Consider the following 27,774-nt stretch of genomic DNA (forward strand, 5'->3'; position numbering starts at 1 on the left):
CCTTCTCTGTACCGCTTCCATCTTGTCTTTGTCTCTTTGTAGATACGGTCTCCAGAACTGAACACAGTACTCCAGGTGAGGCCTCACCAAGGACCTGTACAAGGGGATAATCACTTCCCTTTTCTTACTCGATATTCCTCTCTCTATGCAGCCCAGCATTCTTCTGGCCTTTGCTATCGCCTTGTCGCATTGTTTCACAGACTTCATATCTTTAGACACTATCACCCCAAGGTCTCTCTCCTGCTCCGTGCACATCAGCTTTTCCCCTCCCCCATCGAATACAGTTCATTCGGATTTCCACTCCCCATATGCATGACTTTGCACTTCTTGGCGTTGAATCTCAGCTGCCATATCTTCAACCACTCTTCCAGTTTCCTTAAATCCCGTCTCATTCTCTCCGACTCCTTCCGGCGTGTCCACTCTGTTGCAGATCTTAGTGTCATCCGCAAAAAGACAAACCTTACCTTCTATCCCGTCCGCAATGTCGCTCACAAAGATATTGAACAGGACCGGTCCCATCACAGATCCTTGCGGTACACCACTTAAAACCGCTCTCTCTTCAGAGAAAGTTCCATTTACCATCACACATTGTCTTCTGTCTGTCAACCAGTTTGAAATCCAGGTCACCACCTCGGCACTCTCTCCTAAGCTTCTCGTTTTATTCACTAGTCTCCTGTGCAGAACCGTATCAAAAGCTTTGCTGAAATCCAAGTAGATGACTTTGAGCGCTCTTCCTTGATCCATTTCCTTGGTTACCCAGTCAAAAAAGTCAATCAGATTTGTCTGACAGGATCTTCCCCTGGTGAATCCATGCTGCCTCTGGTCCATCAATTCTTCCGACTGTAGATAGATCAATTTTCTCTCTTTCAACAGTGACTCCATTACATTTCCCACTACCGAAGTGAGGCTAACCGGTCTGTAGTTACCAGCCTCCTCTCTGTTCCCACTCTTGTGAAGCGGGACCACCACCGCTCTTCTCCAATCACTCGGCACCACTCCCGTTTCTAGGGATCTATTGAACAGGTCACACAGCGGACCCGCCAACACATCTCTGAGCTCCCTCAGTATCCTTGGATGAATCCTATTAGGCCCCATGGCTTTGTCCACTTTCAGATTCTTTAGCTCTTCCCATACATTTTCTACTGTTAAAGGATTTTCATCTATACCACTTCCCTCCAGTTTCTTGTTGTGTAGAGATGGTCCTTCTCCAGGGTCATCTTTAGTGAACACAGAGCTGAAGTATTCATTTAATATTTCTGCCATTTCTTCGTCTCTCTCCACACATTGATCATTTCCACCTTTCAATTTCACTATACCACTTTGGACTTTTCTCTTTTCGCTGATGTATCTGAAAAATGTTTTGTCACCATTTTTTATCTCCTTGGCAATCCTCTCTTCCACTTGACTTTTTGCTGACTTGATTAATTTCTTTGTCTCCCTCAGTTGAATCAAATATTCTTCTTTGTGCTCCTCCCTTTGGGATCTTTTATATTTCTTGAATGCTGTTCTTTTAGCTTTAATTTTGTCAGCCACCTCCTTTGAGAACCAGATAGGTTTCAATTTTCTTTTGCTTTTCTTTACATTTCTAACATATAGACTAGTTGACTTGGTGATTGCTCCTTTTAGATTGGTCCACTGCTGATCCACATCTCTCTCGTTCTCCCATCCTTTTAGTTCTTCCTCTAGGTACTTCACCATTTCCTCAAAGTCCGTGTTTTTGAACTGTAAAACTCGGGTCTTTGTGCTTCTTTTCCATATTCTTTTAGTGATATTAAACCATACCGTTTGATTATCACTGGTGCTGAGGTGGGTGCCTACCTGGACATCAGAGACATTATCTCCATTAGTGAGCACTAAGTTGAGTATAGTTCCTTCTCTCGTGGGTTCCATTACCATTTGTTTGAACAAAGTTACTTGCATGGCATCCACTATCGCTCTACTATTTTTAGATTCTGCAGATGGGATTTTTCAGTCTACATCTGGCATATTAAAGTCACCAACGATCACCACTTCTCCCTTCTTACCTCTCTTATGGATGTCTTCAACCTGATCTCTGTCCAGCTCTTCATTTTGGTTTGGAGGCCTGTAAACCACTCCAATATAAATGGACGCTCCGTCATCTTTTTTTAGGTCGACCCATAGTGCTTCTTCCTTGCCCCAACTTTCTTGCAGCTCAGATGCTTGGATATTGTTTCTGACATAAAGAGCCACACCTCCCCCTTTTCTATCCACTCTGTCCTTCCTTAACAAGTTATAGCCTGGTATTGCTGTATCCCAATCATGAGATTCTGTGAACCATGTCTCTGTGATAGCAACAATGTCCAATTTTGCCTCCGTCATTAGGGCCTGCAGATCTGGGATTTTATTTCCCAAACTATGAGCATTTGTGGTCATAGCTTTCCAGGTTCTCTCTTTAAGGTTATTGCTTTTCCTGGACTCCTTATGAGACTTTAGTTGAGATTTATTATTCACTTCACTCTTTCCTTTTGCAGTTGTGCCACTGATGACAGAGTTATCCATCTCAGTTAGCTTTTTCTTTTGGTTATGGATCTTGAAATTCTGCATGCATTGGGTTTTTTCTCTCTTTTCTGGTAACACTTCACTGTTTTTCTCAAGAACTTCTTCAGTTTTTAATATAGAGAAGACTTTATGTTCATTTAGCATTTGGTATAGTGTGTATCTCCTCATCACAGGTCTAATTCTACCAGAGCCCATTGTAATCCTGGTTTTTAATGAATTCCTTAATGACCAGTTTGAGTGGTGAGAAAGTAGAGTTGCTTACCTGTAACAGGTGTTCTCACAGGACAGCAGGATGTTAGTCCTCACGAAACCCGCCCGCCACCCCACGGAGTTGGGTTTGCTTGCAATTTATTTTATTTTTCGCACGTACTTCTTGCTATACAGGAGACTGAAGGTGGACCCCTGCTGGATTCAGGGTTAGTGCCATGCTGGGCATGCCCAGTAGGTGCCAGTCAATGTTCTAGAAACTTTGACAAAAGTGATCCGTGATTGGGCTCCATCCTGATGATGTCACTCATACGTGAGGACTAACATCCTGCTGTCCTGTGATAACACCTGTTACAGGTGAGCAGCTCTGCTTTCTCTGGATTCTGATTATTTAGTCAAAAAAACCTAAGTAGTCTTTTTATTTTAGGAGAGACAAATTCTTTTAAAGATTAAGTAAGAAATTTAGGTTGCATATTCGTTGCCAAATTTACTTTTCAGAATCACCCATAATGGGTTTTAAAATCAGGTTATTACAAATTTAGATTACTGCAACATCTCAAATTTGTCCTCGTTAAACAAGATTTTCGAACTGTGATGCAAGCATTTGCATTCAACTATAGATTATTGCAATTCTTTGTAGGATTGCCAGTGGCTTCTCTTAGACCGCTTCGCTCTTAACAGAATTCCGCAGTATGCTGTATTGTAGGCTGTTGGCAGTGGGAGCATTTTTCTCAGCATCTTCAAGATTTACATTGGTTACCAATGAAATTTCATATTGATTTTTAAATTCTTCTTTTAGTTTTCAAAGTACTGAAATTGGACAGGCCATCTTATTTAGCAAATCTGTTGAAATATTATTTCCCTGCTTGCTCTTTGCAGTCCAGGAATAAGAAGCTATTGGCAATCCCAATGGCAAGAGAAATAAGATGAAATATGTCACGATCTAGAAGTTCTTCTGTGATGGGACCTAAGCTCTGGAACTCTTTGCCAGAGAATATGCATGCAAATTTTGTATTTTTTTTTTTTTTTTTAGAAAACATCTAAAAGCTAATTTATTTAAGGAGACTTTAACCTGGAGTGAATTCTCATTGATAGCTAGCATGAAATAAGGTTTGTAGTAGGTTTTTATTTTAGACGCCCAAAGAGTAAGCGCTGCAAAAAACTTTGTACAAACTGTGTGCTAAAAACTGGGTGCACCGATGCACTTAAAAAAAATTGTGCGCATAAGAGTAGCACCCAAAACTGAGAGCATGACTTGTGCGCAGAGCTGGTCATACTGCACACATTGACATTCCACTAAAAGCCAGTTGAATATGCAGGAAAAGCACACGAAAATGCCGCCACTGCCTACCATGCAGCATGCAGGAAAAAAGCCTACGAGGGATACTCAGCCCTCCAGATTGCCCAGTTCCCTTAACCGCCTGGGGAGCGGGAACGTCAGTAGTGTCCTATATAAATGCCAAAATATCAAAAGAACTCTACAAAAAGTTTACTCACACATAATGACTTTATAATGAGTAACTTACAGAGCAAAACTCATTTCTAATACGTGACAATTTAGCTACATTTAACAAGCTTATTAACTTAAAAACTATTCTATTGAATTTAACTATTGTATTCTTTGTTCTTTTACTTTTTAAACATTGTATTTTGTAAACAACAGTGATGTGGGTGCTCATAGGCCCTTAGTCTTAGTGTAACACTTTTTGACACGTCACACAGGAAGTCATTTTCCCTGTTCTCCCGTTTTTGATTTTTCATAAGCAGTATTTATAATTGCTAGCAAGTATAGCATTGTAACATGACATTTGTGTTGCAGTGTTTGTATAGACAGATGCTATAAACTAGCTAAAGATGCTGAGCTAAAAGGCTGTAGAACATTTTGAACTGATATGAGGTTAGTTTGCATTCCATCTAAGAACAAAGATGAGGTCAGTTTACATTGTATCTAAGATTAGAGAAGCATATGTAGAACTAGAAAAGGATGAGGCCAATTGATATTCCGTCTCAGATTATAGAAAGTATTCTCAGAAACAGCACAGGTGTTATTGTCCACCGGCTGCGCCACCCATGGCCGGCTCAACTCACATCATGTCATGCTTGGCCCTACACTCCTGGTACTCTCACAGCCGTAGCCAGTCACTGCCTCCGTGTTCCTCCTGGCTTCCTCTGCTCCAGTGTTTCAACCCTGGGCCTCCCTAGGCGCACGCGCTCGCACCATCTGTCCTTTCTTTAAAGGGCCAGTGGCGAGAACTTCAGGCTCGACCCCGGTTGATGACATCACTAGCCCGGGATATTTAAGGACTACCTCTTTCCACCACTAGTTGACTTGGCAACGAGTTCCCTGGTTCCTAGCTGGTGTTTGCTCCAGTACTCCGGATCTGTTGTTCCTGTTCTACGGATCCCTGCCCTTCTCGTCAGAATCCTGTCTCTGCGCTCCCGCTTCTCGGGGACTTGCTTAGCGCTCTTACATCTGGGATCCTGCCACAGCGCTACCACTCCTTGGGGCCTGGCTCCATGCTTCTACATCCAGGACCCTGTCTCGGCGCCCCGCTCCTCGGGGTCTGGCTCAGTGCTTCTACGTCTGGGACCCTTCCGCAGCGCTACCGTATGTGCCCTCTCCCCCCTCAGCTGGAGACCACCCGGAACGAAACTGGGAAGCGCCAAAGACAACAAGGTAAGGTAGAAATCTTCTTTAAATACTCCGGTCTCCGAAGCTCGAGGAGTTGCACAGGTCTCCGGCCGGGACCAGTGCCACCGGGTTGATCCACCCTAGCAGGGCTAGACCCCGGTTAGATCCAAGGGTCCTCCCACGTGGAGACCCTCCGAGGTGGTCGCCATATTGTCCGCGTGGTCGCCGTCATCATATTTGCCCTGTTTGATGCTTCGGCTCGTACGCACAGAGGCGAGCCATGCGCACAAAATCCTTGTGTGCACAATGTCGCGCACACAAGTACCAGACGCACAAGTTAAGCGCATGGCCACACGCTCACGTTTCTGGGCGCACAATTTCAACCCGGGCGCACATCTACGCGCACATCTTGTGGCACGCAAACGTTAAACCTACACGGGCATCTTCGGCGCACAACTGTATTCACGCACAAATCATGTCCCCACCAGAAAATAAGCTCAAGACTCAGGGACTTGGCCCAGCATGCCACATTAGGGCTGCACAGCATGAGGAGGCCATGGCCCTGTGCATACAGTGCAAAGAGGCACTAGGGGAGCCAACTCATGGCCCTCCCCAGCCGGTACCAGACCCCATCCTTTCCAGCGGTACACCGGACCTAGCATCACACAGTGGGACTCCCCCTCAAACGGGACCCCCCAGGGACACGACGCCCCCTAGTCTAGACCCAGCTTCTGTCTCCTGGGTGGAATTCTTCAAAGGTCTGCATACCTTCGTACACGCAATAGGGGCCTCATACAATACGGTCACAGGCACCACCAGAGGACCTCAACATACCAGGACCCTCTATGCCCCCGGAGGTGATCCCACCGCCCAGAAGCCCCACCTTCGGGGACACAGACATCTCAAATGAGGAGTCAGAACCCCTGGAGGAAGGGGAACTCCCTCCAGGGACAGAACCCCATCGCACCATGAGATGCTTCTTCACCACGGACAAACTTCCAGACCTGGTCACGCACAGCCTGAAAGAACTTGCCATCCCAGCACTAATGCCTCGGAGGAACCTAAGCTGAACCCACTGTTAGAGGGACTTCGTCAGACCTCACGTCATTTTTCCACTATTACAAGCTGTCCAGCAACTAATTGACCTGGAATGGGAGGCGCTAGAAACCAAGTTTCAAAAGGGGGCCGGTCTCTGGCAGCCATTACCCTCTGGACCCAGCGGCCAAAGATCTCCTGGCATGCCCCAACGTGGATGCCATGGTCTGCGTGGTCTCAAAGTACTCTACTATCCCAGTGGAGGGTGGAGCTGCGCTGAAGGATGCTCAAGACAGATGTCTGGAATCTATCCTCAAACAGTCCTTTGACATCTCTGCTATGTCTTTACAGATTGCGGCCTGCTGTGGCGTGGTGACACGCGATGCCTAGTGCAAATCCAGGAACAACACTCCCTGGGGAAGCTCTGGAACCAGCCGTATCATTCCTCATGGACGCCGCTTCGGATCTGGTACGCACGGCCAGCTAGAGGAGTCTCAATCCGCCGTGGCAGCCAGAAGACAAATCTGGCTCCGAAACTGGTCAGCTGAGCATCCTCCAAAACGAGACTCACAAAGATGCCCTTCAAGGGATCCCTCCTGTTTGGCAGCGAGCTAGAGAAACTTGCTAACAAATGGGGTGAGTCCCCACTGCCACGGCTACCGGAAGACAGGAATAAGAGAAACCCACCACCCTTCCCCCGATCTTCCAGGGGCAGAGGTTCACAGCGCTTCAACCCATACAGGAACACTTATCAAGCGCCTCGTCCTATAGGCAGGAACCAGTCCTTTCGGAACAAGCACAACAAAAGGGAAACCAGCTCGGGTCCAGGCCCCAGCCACGCCCCACAATGAGAATATGCCGACTCGTCCAAAGGAAGAAGCCATAGGGGGGAAGACACGCCCTATTCTACCAAAGATGGGTCGAGAAAACTTTGGACAAGTGGGTCCTAACCATCATTCAAGAGGGATATTACCTGGATTTCCTCCGAACACCGCCGGACAAGTTTGTGGAATCCCCCTGCCACGACCTCTCCAAGAGGGTGGCAGTGGAAGCTACACTGACCAGACTACTGGCCCTAGAGGCCATAACCCCAGTGCCTCCACAACAAATAAATACTGGGCATTATTCCATTTATTTTATCGTCCCCAAGAAAGAGGGAACGTTCAGGCCCATCCTGGACCTCAAATCGGTCAACCGTCATCTGAGGATTTCCCGCTTCCGCATGGAAACCCTACGCTCTGTAATAAGGGTGATACAATCGGGAGAGTTTTTCACATCCCTGGATCTGTCAGAAGCCTGGCGTCACGGCATGTGATGTCACGTCTTCAGCGGCCGTGCAGGCGTCCATCTTCGCGAGCAGCTGGAGTCAGGAGAGTTCGTCCGATGTCCGGAGGGGGCTGCAAAAAGTAAGTCGCTTCGCCGCTTTACACTGCCAGTCCCCTCTCCCCTCCTCCCGGAGCAAGGCTGCTTTTCGCACCCTGCTTCAGGAGGAGGGGAGAGGGGACTGGCACGGGGAAGCCACGATGTCTGGAGGGGAGCTGCAAAAGTAAGTCGCCGAGCGTAGGATTGCCCGTCCTCTCCCCTCTCTCTCTTGCAACATTTTTTTTCACTTTTTTTTTGCTTCGGGAGGAGGGGAGAGGACTGGAGCTGCCCCGGAGACCAGCATCCATGGACGCAGCCAGGGCAGGTGAGAGGGGGCTGGGGGAAACCTTGCCGCCTACCCTTACCCCTGCCTCTAACACAGGGGTAATTGTAGGCGGTAAGTTAACAGGTTAAACGCGCAGCAAAACGGCAGGGTAAAATAGCGATAGTCGGGGCGCGGGTTACTGGATGCTAGGGAATAGCTAATTCGCTCGTTTGCATGCAATATACATGCCGCGTGCGGAAGGGGTTGCCCGGGGATTTTAGGACACGGTAAGGGTAGGTTAAAGGGGGTTGTGGATCGCAGGAAGGGCTAACGCGGCTGGAAAGTGAGTAGAACGCGGGTTAGGAGTGGGGTAAACGCGGCCGCCCTTTACTGGATAGACCTGTTATGAAGTTAATAAAATTATTCAAGTTAGTCACACATATATCCACAATGCTTTTCGAGGAGAATACTGAAGAGCTGCACTTCCTGCAGGGGTATATGTACTAGGGCTGACGTCAGATTGAAATCTTATCCGTCTCCAACTGCTATCAGGAGTACACTATACCCATTGGTCCTGAGTCCATCTGTCTACACTAAGGAAAATGAAATTATCAGGTAAGTAATTTCTCCAATACAAGCCTCCGCTCCTGCACTTCCTTTCCTCAGGGCCAGTCCCACGTGGTCCTGCTCTGCTGTCCCTGGGACTACTGTAGCATCTCATCCCTTGAGGCCTTCCTTCTCTCTCTCTCCGAGAGTACATCGACCTTGGACTGAATCTGACCTCTATAACATTCCCTGTTTCCAGCCGCCTGTTCCTTCCAGGACCAGCCACACAGAGGTTCACCTAAGATCAGCCGGCCCTGGCACCCAAGTGCTTAACCTGCGGGTAACGAGGGGTGGTACTGGTGAAGGTCCTGTTTGCCTCTGCTCCCGGCCAGCCTCACCTTCAGATGGTGGGGACATAGTGCCAACCCCATCTCGGGGGAAGGGTCCACAATTCCTAACAACAAGGTTGCTAATGCTGGCAAATTCCAAGAAAGTATTTATATGTGAGACGAAAATTAATTTACCATATGGCCATTCAGATTATTTGTTTATAATAGAAAGCCAATCATAGAAATTTTGACAATTATGTAACCTAGTTTAGGGGTTGGAAATATACAACTGAAATTCTGTATAATGCTGTGTTATCAATAAAATCATTTGAGATGGAGCTTATGCTAGTGTCTTGCATTGCACTCTGCCTTTCCATAAGGTACCTTATTATTTATTTTATAAGGTTTATATTATTTTATAACATTTTAATAACAAATGTTTCTATACATATAGTGGCTTTAAGCATTCTTATTTTCAGAGAACCACAATAGTAATTGTTAGAATACTGAAGTTGATATGGAGATATTGTATTGAGAGAGCTTTCTCCTGCTCACTGAAACCAAAACTTTAGAGTCTTGAATTAAACTGGTGATAAGCAACTGAGAGAGAGTCATTCTGAAATAGACTTTAACACTAAGACAGCACATACTCTTTAAGGAAGCCACTGTTTATATAGCGAGAATAACGATTGTTTCAACAGTATACAGGTATTTACAACGGCTACCACAAAAATGATCCCCTGATAAAGCCAGTATTTATATGACAAAACAAAGATCTTGTTGGGGCTTTTAGCTTGTGGAACTCTATAAAATCTGGGACTTTTATTGTCTGCAGTCCTGAGTTTTTATAAAAATTTTACTTTTTGGCAAGTTTGTATAACAATGTTAATTGTTGAAAACATCATTTGCATAAGAAAGCTAGATTATGCATTGTGTGATGGCTCACCGTCCGTGAGGCCTCGGGCGCCGCCCTTCCGTCGTCCGTCCGGTGCCGCCACCAGCGGCCAAGGTTCCTGGAGTTCGACAGGCTCGAGTAAATCCCGGGGTCCGGGCCTCCGCTGGCCCTGGTTTGGCTGGGCTCCTAAGTTCCCTTCAAGCAGGGTTGGGGGTAAGCAAGCCCCCGATCCCCCCAAAGACAACACAGAGAGAGAGTGCTAGTTCCTTCAAAGCAGTTTATAACATACCACCTGGAAACATTACATGAGGGTTGTCCCATCCCCCTCCAGCCATCCAGTTCTCTTACAAGCAGTGCTATTACAGAGTACCCTTTTACTTCTTATGCTTAGCGCTATTACAGGACCTACCCCAACAGGCCCCTTTAGAGCCCTCCTCCCGGGCTTCCCCTTTAGGCTAAGGAGTATACTTTACCCCACCCAGCTTACTCGGTATCCATATATGAACTGGAGGACTCCTCTCCCCCTGAACCTACCTCCATCTCTTCCTCCCCTGACTCTGAAGAGCTGGCTTTTTGTGGCCAGTCCCACCAAGGGGGCACGCCCTCTTCCTCCACCTCCATGGACTCATCTGTGTCTGCCTCATTAAGGTCTATGCCTGCCACCTGTTCGCCTTCAGGCTTTCCTCCCCTGTCTGGTGGTGTTTCAGGGAAGCTGGGATTCGTAGTTCTTCTCTTCCCCTGCGCCCCCTGCTGTCTGGCTCTGGTACTCTTGTTGCTCTTTTGGTAGCTTGTCAGCTCCTGCCTGCGGCCGGGCTGCGCTACATCACAATATTCAGTTTTTTAAATGATTCTATGTTATGTGAAGTTTGAATTAACATTTTCCCTTGCCAGGATAATTATATTAATATAAGAGCCTTTGTAACAGATATGTTAAAAAGAAAAACACAGTTAAATTTAATAAAATAGTTTTTCAATTAATAAGCTTGTTAAAATGGGGCTGAATTGTGGTCACATATTAGAAATGCAGTTTGCTCTGTAAGTTATTCATTATGCTTGAGTAGCATTTTACAGGGGTGTTTGATATTTTTTGGTCTATGTAAATAGATGCTCCATTCCTTCTTTCCAGATTAACCCATAGTGCCTCTTCCTTACCTTATAAATCCTGCAATTCTGTTGCTTTACTATTATTTTTATATGTAATGCCAGGCCTTCCTACCAGATCCTTCCTGAATAGATTACAGCCTGATATAACTATATCCTAGTCATGGTTTCCTATGTACCACATCTCAGTGACAGCTACTACATCCAAATCAGCTTCTTCCATGACTGCCTCCAGATCCTTTACTATGAGCATTAGTGTACACAGCTTTCCAGATAATGTTCTTTTTTCCCATTTTAGTACAAGTATTTCATGTTTTACTTATCTTAGGTTTTGTTCACCCATCCTGGACAATCCTAGTGTAAAGGACTCCTCTGTAGGTTTGCCAGTCTGTGTTGGAAGACACTGCACTACCTTCTTCAATAGGTGGATCCAATCTCTGCTCAGCAGTCCTTGAAACATCATTCCATGGTTTAGGAAGCAAAAATGCTTTTTTACACCATCTAAGCAATGATTCATTCATCTCTGGAATGCAATCTTCCCTGTTTGGGCCTTTATCCTTCATTGAAAGGATTGAGGAGAATACCACCTGCTGCTTTACTCTCTTTCTGAGAGTCATGAAGTCACTAGATATGATCTGTATGGTACCCAGTAGTATTGTTTCTGCACAATGGATGAGCAGCATCAGATAATAGTCAGTAGGCTTGAGGATTTTCTGCAATCTCTGTATATTATATTGGATTTTGGCACCCAGCAGATAGCACATCTCCAGGTACAATGCCTGGTTGGCAGATGGTTGTCAACATGTCCCTCAGAAGGGAGTTATCAACCACCACAACTCTCTGCCTCCTAGGTGCAATGGTTGTTGAGTGTGTAGCTTTGGTGTTTCCATGTTTTGGTTCCTTCTCATCCTGGGATGGTTTTTCTCCTCTGCTTCCAGGTCTCCATACTGCTTCTTCATTTCAAGGGAAATTGGATTCGTGGTGTAGGGTCGGTAGCCATAGTAATCTGGCTCCAGGTATTATCTTGTGTTCCAATTTCACCTTCCCCGCTTCATGAGTTTTCCATCTTTGACACCTTTATAAACATTTCATTGATTTAGTCCTCATTCTCCCAGATGTTTTTCAGTCTCGCCATCTCCTCTCTGAGTTCTGCCACATGTTTCCTGAGGGAGTTAATCTGTTGATATCTTTCATACTGAGTTGGTTCTTCTCTGTGGAACTGGACATCTGTCTGGACAACAATAGAAAAGATAACAGTAGTGACAGCTTTGGAGATTTGATTTTTCTCAACCGTCCTTCAGATGTTGGGAGCTTCTGGTGCCTGTTGAAGTAAATGAAAAAGACCTACATAGTCCCTTTCCTTTATCTGATCTGTCCTGCAAATAAAATTAGCTAGTCTGTTGAAACCCTGCTTGTGGTCCTGTTTGCTTATTTACTTGATGCTTGGAAGTATGAAGTGTCTTATCTTATTCTTTCAGACTACAAAATATATTTATAAACATGAGGTATGTAGTTTTGTGTTGCTCCCTTTGTAGAGTCTTGTTGCTCAAGGTATAAAAGTAAACTGGAGCAACCTCTGGAGTCCTCTCCCAGGGGATGCTGGGAACAGTATATAGATGAGCCTTCCAGTCCTCTTCTACTGGGTATGGGGCCTCTGAAAGCTGGGGCTGTGGAGTTCGAAGTCCGGATAGCTTGCTGTGACCTCTGGAGTCCTCTCGCGGGGGATGCTGGGAACAGTATGCAGATGAGTCTTCCAGTCCTCTTCTACTGGGTGTAGGGCCTCTGGAAGCTGGGGCTATGGAGTTGGAAGCCTGGATCGCTTGCTGTGACCTCTGGAGTCCTCACCCAGGGGATGCTAGGAACAGTATTCAGATGAGCCTTCCGGTGCTTTACTTGAGAATCACTATAGCCTTCAAGTGTCAAGATGCCAGCCGCTGATCTTCATCAGGTCTCCCAGAAAAAGCAACCACTTTTGCTTCCCCTACAGAATTGACTTCCGCACTTTTTTAGGAGGATTTGGATAGAAGGATCCAAGCAGCGAGGGACTGAAGAGTTGTAAGCATCCAGTGCATTGAAATCAATAGCTTTGCAGAGCTCCTCCCTCTGCTGAAAACTCTCATGGCATTTCTTGGAGAGCCCAGACTCAGGTTCCAGGGCATAGGGAGAGGAAGCTTCTCCAAGGCATAGAAGTGTAATTGCATCTAGAGCTCCAATAGACAAGGCATACCTTCACAATGGCCTTGTCTTCTAGTCACACGTACACTCAAACTACACTGCAAACCTTCAATTCTGACTCAGTCTGAAGATTACTATGGGTATGACTGTGGAAATAGTTGAATCAACAGGTCTGTCCTCCACAGAAAAGGAGAAAGTGTAATCTGGAAGATCTCTCCTTTGCTGACTTTTTAAAAAGAATGGCAGGTACCATTTCTTTTAATTTGCAGAAGGAAGAAGAGTCCAGAGCAAAAATGCTTGACATCTTCCAGTTTGTGGATTCCTCCAAAGAGATTGTGGTAGTGCATCAAAATCAATTGGACCTTTGAGGGCAGAAACCAGGAAACTACAGAGGAGAGACGAGAGATACAAATTCAGTGGAAAAACAATGGATATTTACCCTCCGGTTATCATAGAAATTAAATTGGAAGGTTCATTGGTTCTGCATAAGGTATGCTCTGATTTGTTATTGTAACTGTAACATTGTTCCTTGCTAACTGCAGTGTTGTTCCCCGCTAACTGCATCTTTGTTCCCCACTTAAATGGCAGGGGATAAGAGGAATTTAATTCAGACGACAACTGAGGGCTCCAGCTTCCATGGTCTGGGATATTGTTATAGAGACATCCGGGAAAAAGCACAGGACTGCTTTTATGGCAGGTCCTAAAGGAAAGCGTGCATGGGGATAACTTGCAAGTGTGGTGCTTACTACCTTTAACCAAATAAACTTGATTCTTTTGATGCGGCTCCAACATTGCTCTCTGCTTCAATGCCAGGGAAAAAGGGGAATTGGATTTAGACAGCCATCGAGGGCCCCGACATTTACGGTCTGTGGAACTGATGAGCATGGGGGTAACCAGCACAATGCATCGATTACTACTCTTAATATAAGCATGGGATTACTACCCTTTACCAGTAAGCCTTTATGCTTTTCATGCAAACATTCAAAAAGTATCTAAAAACATGGCTGTTTTACAAAGTCAACATTGACAATTAAGTATCACAACATCCAAACACCCAATAGAATTACCAACCGAAACCACGCAAAAACAAGTCGTCAACCAGCACCAAGCAAACCCTTCTCATTGAAAAATGATTTTATATCGGACAATAAAAAAGAATAACTTTACGTTTAACTAATTGTCCCACCCATGTAACCCTCCTTTCCCCACTCTTTCCTTTTGCCCCCCCCCCCCCCCGAAGCACTTCCACACCCCCGCCTATCCCCTCTAATCTGTACCCATTCTGATCCCCTTTATCTGCTCATTTTCGAATATAATATGTATCCTGTTATACCCCTTAATTCACATATGTTAAGAGAATATCTTTTGAATCTTGTAAACCGTTGTGATAGCTTCACCGAATGACGGTATATAAAACTCAACAAATACATAAATAAATAAATAAAATGCAACTTTGCTCTCTGCCTCAAAGGAGAGGTGTGGGGGCTGAAAGGAAAGAAAAATTTTAATTCAGGGACAATCAACATAAGCCATAACCTTTTTACAGTCTGGGGTACTGATGCTCAGACATTAAGAAAAAAAAAACACTGCCAAGTCCATAAGTAAAGTATGTCAAACAAAACTGACTGATCCATGGGGGTAACCTATATGGCGCAGCAGATACTACTATGGGGAAGCTTGCTGGGCAGACTGGATGGACAATCAGTCCTTTTCTGTTATCATTTTTATGTTTTTATTTTAATATGTATGTATGGAGGGCAACATTATTACAGGTTTTCTAATATAACAAACTCCTAGGAAAAATCCTCTGTAACCTCTGTTCATGTGGAATTGTTCAACTCTGCATCTAGTTCTGAAGTCCTGCTCCAGTGTTCCTGCTATGTATCCAACTCTGTGGTCCTGCTCCAATGAGTCTTTTCCATTTTACTGCTGCATGCTAAAGTGCCTCTCAAGGATGGCTTTGGCTCATCCGTTTTAGCTTCTTCAGATGCATGTCATCCTGGGACTTCAGCATGGTGCTCACCCAATTGATGAAAGCTCCTATGTGATGGTCATATTTTAGGTGGCTGTCACTTTGACATGTACAGTAGTGAGCTACAGGTTCTTATGATTTATCCACCTTATACTAAGTGTTTAATAATAGGGTAGTTCTGCACAAACATCCTAAGTTCCTGTCTGTTTTTTTAAATGAAAACTAAATCCTTGTGTTTTATTCACCTTTCAGACCTACACCCAACACTCCGCTGTTACTTATACTCTGCTCAGATTTCACTCTGCCAGGATTGGGGGTTGGGCATGTATATCTATAGTGAGGGGAGGAGGGAAGGGGGGGAGATTCTCCCTGTCTGTGTGCAGAATGAGAGAAAGCTTCCTGCCACCTCACTATTAGTAAGTTATAAAAACAGAGGGGCTAGAAAAAAAACATGCTTCCGGCTTGGCCATCATTAAAAAGTTTCAGGGACATTTCTGCTGACGTTCTGGGGGGGGGGGATGTTTTGGGGTGGTGTGCTGAGGGATGGATTTCCAGTGATGTTATACCCGTGACATGCTTGGGGGTTCGAGTGACAGCGTACCCATAGACTACTCCGGACTTGCAAGTTTGATCGTGTCTGTGTAAAATACATTGCATGCAGTTCATACATTTCACCACCTTCCAAACAATCCCTTGTTTAAAACCAAATACTTATGTACAGAATGATCCACAGTTTTTCCTGCCACCTCACTGCTTGTAACTTTTTTAAAAAACAGAGGGGGCTAGAAAACAGCATACTTCCAGCTAAAAAGCATGCTTCCAGCTCTGTCATCATTAAAACGTGTCAGGAACATTTCTGCTGATGTTCTAGGGTCGCATTTTTTGGGGATTTTGGATTGTACTTCCGGTGAGATCATAAAAAACTGCCAGTGTCCACTAATTCTGTCGTCATTTAAAAAAGTGACAGGACCCTTTCTGATGATGTTCTAGGGGGCTTGTTTTTGGGGGGTGGTGAGGGGGCGGACTTCCAGTGATCTCATACCTGTGACATCAGTGGGGTTGTGGCGCGGGGCGTGGGCGGGGCCACCAGTGACATAGGGGGTGGTTTGGCGTAGAGCGTAGGAGGGGCTTCTCCATTCACTTCTATCGGGGGAACACGAGCTGGGCCTGGGAAGGAGCTAGGGTCGGGGTTGGGAGGAAGGGGTGTGGCCAGGAGTGTGGTTGAGGGTGGGAGGAGGTGGTAGGGGTTGTGGCTATGCCCCCATTCACTTTTATGGGGAGTGGGTGGGGCATGGGCGGGGTTTAGACCGGAAGTGAACACTGATTGGCTGCTGTCATCCTTATCTCGCCTGTCGATCTGTTTTATTGATCATGTACCCATAGACTACTTAGGAAATAGTGCATATGCTTTTATATAAAATGTCTAAAGTGGCAATGTAGATAACATCCTAGAATACATCCTGCTAGAATTTCTTCCATTGGCATTTTTTTGTAATAGTTTCGTCTGCTGTACAGGCTCACCATGCCCTGGTTCTGCTTGCTACGATGCCCTGTCACCAGCTAAGGCCCCAGCAAGCTCTCCTCCCAGCTGTATGAGCCACCTCCTCACTGACCACCTGACTCGGCAATCCCAGCACTACTTAAGTCAGTTTATAAAGTCCATCAATGCCTCTTCATTGAGTCACTTTGGCTCTCTGACCTGGCCACCTTGTCCTTGCTTTCCTGTCTTGCCTTACGTCCTACCCAGGCACCTGTCTTGTCCTGTGGGTTACCCAGACCTCCTTGCCTTGCTGTCTGGCCTTTCTGACTTCTTTGCTTTGAACCCTGATCCCCTTGGCCTCTCTGCCTTACCTTATGACCTTCGAGCCTTCTTGGTTCTCCTAGCCAAACTTGTGCCCTGTTGGGCTTCCCTGTTCATTGTTGCCTATCCTTGTCTAATCCAGTCCTTATTCCGTCTTGTGCCACCCTATCCAATTCCTTGTCTGTTTCCCAGTCCTTGCCCTTGCTCTTGCTCCTGGTTCAGCTTTTATTTTGTATACAAGCCTCAGTCTGCACATTTCCAGTTTCCAGCCAGAGCCTGTATTCACCCTTTTTGGTCTCCAGCTCCTGCCAAGCCCCAGTACTAGTCCAATTCCAGCCATGATGTTTGCCATGAGACAAGTCCTACTGGCACCCAAGAGCTCAACCTGCGGGGCAGGGGTTTGGCTAGGTAGAAGGCCAGCACTTGTCCAGCCCTGTGGTCCTGTACCTCTCCTGTGTGGTGTATCCTATCTCTAACCTGGCACCCCATGATATATTTATATAAAAAAACACACAAAAAGTAATTCAAAGGGGCTTATGTTGAGAGGCACCACCATAAACTGGCAGGATAGGTACTAGCTCTTGGGGTGCACTGGATACTTGAACATACTAAATAGTGAGCAATCTCTGTCACTAAGCCCAGAGTTTAGCACCCCCAACAGTTTTGTCAGATAGTATTTCCCTTTTGTGCAGTTAGAGAGTGGGAGCACTGAGAGAAGAGGATCACCTTGCTGGTGGCTGAAAGGAATCAGTAAGTTTGGCTTGGGAAATTTACTTTTTTTAAAAGTATTGGGACAAAGTTAACTATTTGGTAATATTATTTAGTGTGTTTCTGTGTGTTTGTACTTTTAATAGTCAGTAAGGCAGCTAATATGCAGTAGTTGGTCTGTTTATTTTTAATAGTCTGTAAGGCAGCTAATAAGTAGAAGTTAGAATGTTTGTATATTTAAAAAAAACAAAAGTAGCCAGAAGCTAGAAATAAGCTAGGAGCAGTGTATACCTAAGTAAAAAGGTTGAAAAATTCAGCACTCACCTTGAAAAAGTGTTAACGTAGTGTGATTTGGTTTGATTAGGTTCCAACATCTGTTTATCAAGAGAGCAGTGACTCTGGCTGACTAACTGAAGTTAGACTGTTTGTATTACCCAACCCTCCCACCTCTCGCCCACCCACCCTTAGCTCATCCCTTAATTTATAGGCAGGTGCCACTTTCACAAAAGAAAAAACACCATATTGATAGTTTCATCATTCCCCTATAGGCCACTACCAGATATAGTGAATTCCCTAGAAAAGGGAGTGGTGCTGAGTGATTGGAGAAGAGCGGTTGTGGTCCCGCTTCACAAGAGTAGGAGCAGAGAAGAGGCTGGAAACTACAGGCCGGTTAGCCTCACCTCGGTGGTGGGAAAGGTAATGGAGTCGCTGCTGAAAGACTAAAGAGGTTAGGACTTTTCAGTTTGGAGAAGAGATGGCTGAGGGGGGGATATGATAGAAGTGTTTAAAATCATGAGAGGTCTAGAATGGGTAGATGTGAATCAGTTATTTACTCTCAGATAATAGAAAGACTAAGGGGCACTCCATGAAGTTAGCATGTGGCACATTTAAAACTAATCTGAGAAAGTTCTTTTTCACTCAGCGCACAAACTCTGGAATTTTTTGCCAGAGGATGTGGTTAGTGCAGTTAGTATAGCTTTGTTTAAAAAAGGATTGGATAAGTTCTTGGAGGAGAAGTCCATTACCTGCTATTAATTAAGGTGACTTAGAAAATAGCCACTGCTATTACTAGCAACAGTAACATGGAATAGACTTAGTTTTTGGGTACTTACCAGGTTCTTATGGCCTGGATTGGCCACTGTTGGAAATAGGATGCTGGGCTTGATGGACCCTTGGGCTGACCCAGTATGGCATGTTCTTATAAAGAATAGTGAACTGTCTACAGTCGGAAGAATTGTTGGACCAGAGGCAGCATGGATTCACCAGGGGAAGGTCCTGTCAGACAAATCTAATTGACTTTTATGATTGAGTGACTAGGGAATTAGATCGAGGAAGAGTACTTGATGTCTTCTACTTGGATTTCAGCAAAGCTTTTGATTCATCCCGCACAGGAGGCTTGTGAATAAAATGAGAAGCTTAGGAGTGGGTGCCAAGATGGTGGCCTGGATTGAAAACTGGTTGACGGACAGAAGACAATGTGTGATGGTAAATGGAACTTATTCTGAAGACAAAGCATTGTTAAGCGGAGTGCCACAAGGATCAGTGTTGGGACCGGTCCTGTTCAATATCTTTGTGAGCGACATTGCGGATGGGATAGAAGTTAAGGTTGTCTTTTGAGGATGATACTAAGATCTGCAACAGAGTGGACACGCTAGAAGGAGTGGAGAGAATGAGACATGATTTATGGAAGCTGGAATAGTGCTCGAAGATATGGCAGCTGAGATTCAGTGCCAAGAAGTGTAGAGTCAGGCCTATGGGGAGTAGAAATCCGAAATAATTGTATTTGATGGGAGGTGAAGGACTGATGTGCACGGAGCTGGAGAGAGACCTTGGGGTGATAGTGTCTAATGATCTGAAGTCGGCGAAACAATGTGACAAGGTGATAGCTAAATCCAGAAGAATGCTGGGCCATATAGAGAGAGGAATATCTAGTAAGAGAAAGGAAGTGATGATCCCTTTGCACACCCTTCCAGGAGGGGTGAGGCCCCTCCTGGAGTACTGTCTTCAGTTCTGGAGACCGTATCTTCAAAGGGACAGAGACAGGATGGCGGTGGTCCAGAGAAGGGAGACCAAAATGGTGGATAGTCTTCATAAAATGACTTCTAAGGATAGATTAAAGAACCTAAATATGTATACCCTGGAGGAGAGAAGGAGCAGAGGTGATATGATAGACTTTCAGATACATGAAAGGTTTTAATGATTCATGGTCAACAACAAATCTTTTACAATGGAAAAAAATCAGTAGAACTAGGGGTCATGATTTGAAGCTCCAGGGAGGAAGACTCAGAACCAATGTCAGGAAGTATTTCTTCACGGAGAGGGTGGTGGATGCCTGGAATCCCCTTTCAGAGGAAGTGGTGAAGGCTAAAACTGTGAAAGATTTCAAAGCGGCTAGAGGATGGGAATGAAGAGTTGAGCCATGGGGATGGCTTGCTGGAATGTTAACTACTACCTGGTGATTACTACCCTTACTCAAAAAATCCCCTGCACGGTTAATGCAACCCCAACGGCAAGGCTTCAACGGCAAAGGGAAATGTGGAAAAGAGGATTTGCATTCCGATAACAACCAAAAATGACTGAACTTCACAATCTGGGTAAACAAATAAGCGTGGGGGTAGCTTGCTTATTACAGCGGTTACTACCCTAAACAAATTAAGCCTGATACATCACTTTGACTTCATGTACAGCGTTGCTCTCTGCTTCTACGGCAGGGGGAAATGTGGAAAAGAGAATTAGCATTCAGACAATAACCAACAAGGACTGAGCTTCATAATCTGGGTAAACAAATAAGCATGGGGGTAGCTTGCTTATTACGGCAGTTACTACCCTAAACCAATTAACCTGATACATCGCTTTGAATACATATACAGTGCTGCTATCTGCTTCTACGGCAGGAGGAAAAGTGGAAAACAGGATTTACATTCAGGCAACAACCAACAAGGACTGAACTTCACAATCTGGGTAAACAAATAATCGTGGGGGTAGGTGCTTATTACGGTGGTTAATACCCTAAACCAATTATGTCTCATGCATCACTTTGAAAGCATATACAGCTTTGCTATCTGCTTCAATGGTAGGGGGACGTGAGGAAAACAGGATTTACATTCAGACATCTTCCAACAAGGCATCGATTTGTGCAATTTGGGTAAACAAGCATCGGGGTAACTTGCTTGATGCAGCGGTTACAACCCTTATCCATAAGCCTTATGCTCACCTTTGATGCAACTCCAACATTACTCTCTGCACCAATGACAGGGGATGGCAGGAAATTTGAATCAAACAGTTACCAACAAGAGCCCTGAAGTTGGTGGTTGGTAAAACAGATAAGTATGAGAAAATAAGTGTGGAAGTTTGCTGGGCCGATGTTATTTTTCTGCCATCATTTCTATGTTTCTGTTTGAAGGATTTTAATTAGACATATTACTATTCCCATAGCAACCTAAAACTTAACTAGGAACTGAACAAATTTGAGATGAAGGCAGCAGTCCAGCAGCAAGAGGGGGGCTTCCCAGTCTTTTGCATCGAGTGTCACATGTATTATTTTTTACCCACCGGTGAGAAATTGTACACGTGCATGCAATGCAAAGAGCTCCTGTCTCTCAGAGAACGAGTCCAATCTCTGGAGGCTAGAGTGGCAGATCTGGAGGAGATGAGGCAGACAGAGAGGTATATAGATGAGACCTTCTGTGACATAGTAGCCAATTCCCAACTTCACTGCTGCCTTGGAGGAAGAAGGTCTCATGATCGGAGAGCATCAACCTGGTGCAGCAGAAGAGGATCCTGTAGCAAGGACCTGCTCCCCAGGTGGTGCATTGTCCTTTTGCACCAAAGCCTACTGCCCAGGAGGAAAGGGTTAGGTCGGCAGTCATAGTTGGAGATTCGATTATTAGGAATGTAGACAGCTGGGTAGCTGGTGGGCATGAGGATCGCCTGGTAACATGCCTACCTGGTTTGAAGGTGGGCATGCGTCACCTAGATAGGATTTTAGTCAGTGCTGGGGAGGAGCCGGCTGTCGTGGTACATGTGGGCACCAACGACATAGGAAAATGTGGGAGGGAGGTTCTGGAAGACAAATTTAGGCTCTTAGGCATAGAAAGCTTAAATCCAGAACCTCTAGGGTAGCATTCTCTGAAATGCTCCCTGTTCCTCGCGCAGGTCCCCAGAAGCAGGCAGAGCTCCAGAGTCTCAATGCGTGGATGAGACGATGGTGCAAGGAAGAGGGATTCAGTTTTGTAAGGAAGTGGGGAACCTTTTGGGGAAGGGGGAGTCTCTTCGAAAGGGATGGGCTCCACCTTAACCAAGGTGGAACCAGACTGCTGGCACTAACCTTTAAAAAGGAGATAGAGCAGCTTTTAAACTAGAACAAAGGGGAAAACCGACAGTCGCTCAGCAGCGCATGGTTCGGAGGGAGCTATATTCAAAGGATACTAATGACACATTAAAATTAGGGCATCCCGTCAGTGAGTTTCCAATAATAAGAAAAGTAGTCCAAGTGCCTGTAACTAAAAACTCACCTGAGCTAAAAAATTCTAACTTATCTCTATCAATTAAAAAGCAGAATGAAAATACAAACAAAAAACAAACTTTGAAATGTTTGTATGTTAATGCCAGAAGTCTAAGAAGTAAGATGGGAGAATTAAAATGTATAGCACTGAATGATGACAAAAACTTAATTGGCATCTCAGAGTTATGGTAGAAAGAGGATAACCAATGGGACAGTGTTATACCGGGCTACAAATTATATCGCAATGACAGAGAGGAACAACCGTGAGGCGGTGTGGTGCTTTATGTCCGGGATGGCATAGAGTACAACAGGATAATCATCCTGCATGAGAGTAAAAGCACAATCAAATGTTTATGGGTAGAAATCCCTTGTGTGTTGGGGAAGACTATAGTGATAGATGTATACTACTGTTCACCTGGTCAAGATGATGAGACGGACAGTGAAATGCTAAGAGAAATTAGGGAAGCTAACCAAATTGGTAGTGCAGTAATAATGGGAGATTTCAATTACCCCAATATTGTTATGGCCGCCGGCCGCGGAATTCCGCACCTGGGGTGGTCCCTCTTCCGAGGCGGCAGACTGGCCGCCGGCTGTGGTGGTCCTTGACCGGGGCCAAGTACCTACCTGCAGCGGCGGGCCGCCTCCGAGGCTCCTCCTGGAGCAGGGCAGCCCTCTCCGACGCTTTTTGTGCAGCCGCTGCCACTGTTAAGCCCGGCCGCATGGTTCCTTCTCTGCTGGGCTGACTCCTCCCCCTCCAGGTTGAATAGAGCCGCGCGCGCGGCTGAAGAATAAATTTAAAGGGGCCACGACAGGAAGTTGTCATGGCTCCTTCATGAGACTTCTCCCTCTGTTCAGGTATTTAAGGCAAGGTCTGCTCCTCAGACCTTGCCTTGGTATAGAGGCTTCTAGTCTGGTTGATTCCTGAGCTCCCTGGTTCCCGCTACATGGTCTGGTCCCTGTTCTTCCGTCCTGCTTCTGCTCTCCTCTCTCGTTGCACTGATTCTCCTGGATTGACTCTTGGATCGGCTTCCGACCATTCTCCTGGCTTGACCCTGGATCATCTTCCGACCATTCTCCTGGCTTGCTCCTGGACCGGCCTCCGACCCTTCTCCTGACTTGGACCTTAGACCGGCTTCTGACCCTTTGCCTAACTTGGACCATTGGACGCTCTTGACCATTATTCGGCCTCCACTCCTGGACTGACATACGACCTGCTGTAGGCGCCAGCTGTCTGGAGTCCATGACCTGCAGGAGGCGCCTGCATCGAGACCTATCTTCAGTCTTCAGTGGTTCTCCTACGTCCAAGCAGCCCGGGTCCCTACGGGCTCCTCCTGGGGGGACCATGAGCTTCCAGTGCGAAGTACCGGCTCAACTTCTGCTGCACCCGGCCTTGCTTTCTGACGGTAGGGACCTAAGAGGGTTTACTCTCTCCTAAGTAGCGCTAACCCTTCCTCAGACTAAGGGTCCACTTCCGTAATCGTAACAAATATTGACTGGGTAAATGTATCATCAGGACATTTATCAGAGATAAAGTTCCTGGATGGAATAAATTGCAGCTTTATGGAGCAATTGGTTCAGGAACCAACTTGAGAGGGAGCAATTTTAGATCTAATTCTCAGTGGAGCACAAGATTTGTTGAGAGAGGTAATGGTTGTGGAGCCGCTTGGCAATTGTGATTATAATATGATCAAATTTGAATTAATGACTAGAAGGTGGATAGTAAGCAAATCCATGGCTCTTGTGCTAAACTTTCAAAAGGGAAACTTTGATAACATGAGAAAAATAGAAAAAAACTGAAAGGAACAGCTACAAAGGTAAAAAGTGTGCAAGAGGTGTGGTCTTTATTAAAAAAAAATACCATCCTAGAAGCACAGTCCAGATGTATTCCACATATTAAGAAAGGTGGAAAGAAGGCAAAACAATCACTGGAATGGTTAAAAGAGGAGGTGAAAGAAGCTATTTTAGCCAAAAGATCGTCATTCAAAAATTGGAAGAAGAATCCAACAAAAGAAAATAGGATAATGCATAAGCATTGGCAAGTTAAATGTAAGACAGGCTAAGAGAGAATTTGAAAAGAAGTTGGCCATAGAGACAAAAACTCACAGCAAAAGCTTTTTTATATATATCAGAAGCAGAAAGCCTGTGAGGGAGTCAGTGGGACCATTAGATGATCGAGGGTTTAAAGGGGTAATTTGAGAAGATAAGGCCATCGCGGAAAGATTAAATTGTTTTTTTGCTTCAGTGTTTACTGAAGAGGATGTTGAGGAGATACCTATATCAGAGAAGGTTTTCATGGGTAATGATTCAGATGGACTGAACCAAATCACTGTGAACCTAAAAGATGTAGTAGGCCTGATTGACAAACTGAAGAGTAGTAAATCACCTGGACCAGATGGTATACACCCCAGAAACTCAAAAATGAAATTTCAGACCTATTAGTAAAAATTTGTAACCTATCATTAAAATCATCCATTGTACCTGAAGACTGGAGGGTGGCTAAATAACCCCAATATTTAAAAAGGGCTCCAGGGGCGATCCAGGAAACTACAGACCAGTTAGCCTGACTTCTGTGCCAGGAAAAATAGTGGAAAGTGTTCTAAACATCAAAATCACTGAACATATAGAAAGACATGGTTTAATGGAACAAAGTCAGCATGGCTTTACCCAAGGGAAATCTTGCCTCACAAATCTGCTTCACTTTTTTGAAGGTGTTAATAAACATGTAGATAAAGATGAACTAAGATGGCAGAAGGCGTTTGACAAAGTTCCTCATGAGAGGCTTCTAGGAAAAGTAAAAAGTCATGGGATAGGTGGCGATGTCCTGTCGTGGATTACAAACTGGCTAAAAGACAGGAAACAGAGAGTAGGATTAAATGGACAATTTTCTCAGTGGAAGGGAGTGGGCAGTGGAGTGCCTCAGGAATCTGTATTGGGAACCATACTTTTCAATGTATTTATAAATGATCTGGAAAGAAATATGAAAAGTGAGGTAATCAAATTTGCAGATGATACCAAATTGTTCAGAGTAGTTAAATCACAAGCAGATTGTGATAAATTGCAGGAAGACCTTGTGAAACTGGAAAATTGGGCATCCAAATGGCAGTTGAAATTTAATATGGATAAGTGCAAGGTGATGCTTACAGGGAAAAATAACCCATGCTATAATTACACAATGTTGGGTTCCATATTAGGAGCTACCACCTAAGAAAGAGATCTAGGCATCACAGTGAATAACACATTGAAATCATCGGTTCAGTGTAAAAATATAAGAACCTGGCAAGTACCCAAAAACTAAGTCTGTTCCATGTTACCGTTGCTAGTAATAGCAGTGGCTATTTTATAAGTCAACTTAATTAATAGCAGGTAATGGACTTCTCCTCCAAGAACTTATCCAATCCTTTTTTTAACACAGCTATACTAACAGCACTAACCGCATCCTCTGGCAACAAATTCCAGAGTTTAATTGTGCGTTGAGTAAAAAAGAACTTTCTCCGATTAGTTTTAAATGTGCCACATGCTAACTTCATGGAGTGCCCCCTAGTCTTTCTATTATCTGAAAGAGTAAATAACCGATTCACATCTACCCGTTCTAGACCTCTCATGATTTTAAACACCTCTATCATATCCCTCCTCAGCTGCGGCATTCAAAAAGTCAAACAGAATGTTGGGACTTATTAGAAAGGAAATGGTGAATAAAACGGAAAATGTCGTAATGCCTCTGTATCACTCCATGGTGAGACCGTACCTTGAATACTGCGTACAATTCTGGTTGCCACATCTCAAAAAAGATATAGTTGCGATGGAGAAGGTACAGAGAAGGGTGACCAAAATGATAAAGGGAATGGAACAGCTCCTCTATGAGGAAAGACTAAAGAGGTTAGGACTTTTCAGTTTGGAGAAGAGATGGCTGAAGGGGGATATGATAGAGGTGTTTAAAATCATGAGAGGTCTAGAACGGGTTAATGTGAATCAGTTATTTACTGTTTCGAATAGTAGAAAGACTAATGGGTACTCCATTAAGTTAACAAGTGGCACATTTAAAACTAATCGGAGAAAGTTATTTTTCACTCAACGCACAACTAAACTGTGGAATTTGTTGCCAGAGGATGTGCTTAGTGCAGTTAGTATAGCTATACTTGCTAGGTTCTTAAGGCATGGATTGGCCACTGTTGAAAACAGGATGCTGGGCTTGATGGACCCTTGGTCTGACCCAGTATGGCTTATTTTTATGTTCTTATGTTCTTAATTGACTTGAAACACAGTAAGGATGTGCACACAAAAAAGCTTCAACTCTGTTCATTCAGTTGTTTCTTTCTGCACATAAACTTTGGAAACAAATGAAAACTAATGCACATCCTTACAACACAGCATTTTCCAAATAGTACAATTTTGTTTATGTTTCAATGAAAGTAAAAATAATCTGATTGACCAGAGTTCTTTGTTAAGTGCGACTGATTAGAATTCTGTGTTGACTTTTTGAGTATTCCAGAAAGCAACTGCTATGCAAATAGAAGCTAGTATTTATGAATCTTATTGGATGGCAAACTTTGTTATAATCACTGAAATATAAATGTAGTATTGTGACTCTCTGTAACTGAAAATATTGTAGATTTGTTTAATTTATAGATACTATTCTGAGCTTTTCATATTCTCTTTTAAGACCTGAATCAAGATTATCTTGATGTGCTATGTGTACCAGAGACTACAATCCAAAACAGGTTCTCAGTATTTCAGTCTGAAACTTCAGAAGGGGAGATTCCACAAGACCTGCCTAATATTATGAAGACCTTTAAAAAGGAGATATTCAAAATCATGGTTGAAGGCATTAAAACAGTCCTTGTGAGTATATAGATGACAAGCTTTTACAACTTTCTTATCAACAATGGTTAATGATTTGTTTGTAGAATATGTTTATATGTTTCCAAGAAAAAGTAATTATGTCATTTTTACAAGTCCTAATAGATGTATTAAGAATCTTTACACCTTCCTATTAAGTAAAGAATTTTGACTGAATTACGGTTTAGGATAAATTTCAATAATAATGTCAAGTAATTAGCTTGACTTAAAGAAATTCAAGTTTCTATTGCTGGCTCTCAATACTGAATTTATTCTTACATAAACAGTTCACCAGTTATCTTCACATTCAATAATATAAACATAAACTTTATGATCCTTCAAGGTATGCAGATAGGACACTCTGTGATTCTTACTTATAAGTCTAAATACAACGAGGTAGAATCAATTCACATTTCTCATAACAAGTTCAGTTCTAAGGTCAAGGTATCCAGTTTAATGCACAGTTCTACATGCAACTTAATTCAAGAGGTCTCAGATTTCCCCTCTGGGTTCTATATAGCTAAGGAGCCTCATGTTACCAGGAACAAGATGTTGTTTGGTAAGATTTCTTTTAAAGGACAAATCCCAATCCCATTCCTCTGGGTGTGGCTAATCATTCATGCATTAGGTTAAATAGCAAATCTCTTCCTTTACATAGTCCAGATTGATTAGTGCCATCTATTGAATCACAAAATTGTTGTTTCTCTCTCAGCAGGCTTCTAATTTAAGACCCTACAAAATCTTATTGCTAAATGATTACATAACTCTTGCAGCCGCCACTTTTACCCACGTATCCGTCGTCCCTTCCTTCTGGCTTCTTACTCTCCTTAGACACATAAGCATTCACTTTATACACATGAACAACACAGGGGACTGTTGTTGGTAT

General features: G+C 44.2%; 1 protein-coding gene across 1 annotated transcript in view; it reads left to right on the plus strand.

Moving 5' to 3' along the window:
• Positions 1-27,774, plus strand: part of LOC115087279 (lysosomal-trafficking regulator-like) — a 1,534,685-nt gene that overhangs the window by 887,363 nt on the left and 619,548 nt on the right. The window contains 1 exon segment of the mRNA XM_029594260.1: positions 26,713-26,891. Within this exon segment, the coding sequence (XP_029450120.1) occupies positions 26,713-26,891 (179 nt within the window).

This window comes from Rhinatrema bivittatum, chromosome 3 (genome assembly GCF_901001135.1).
Source record: "Rhinatrema bivittatum chromosome 3, aRhiBiv1.1, whole genome shotgun sequence".
In the NCBI taxonomy this organism is placed as follows: Eukaryota; Metazoa; Chordata; class Amphibia; order Gymnophiona; family Rhinatrematidae; genus Rhinatrema; species Rhinatrema bivittatum.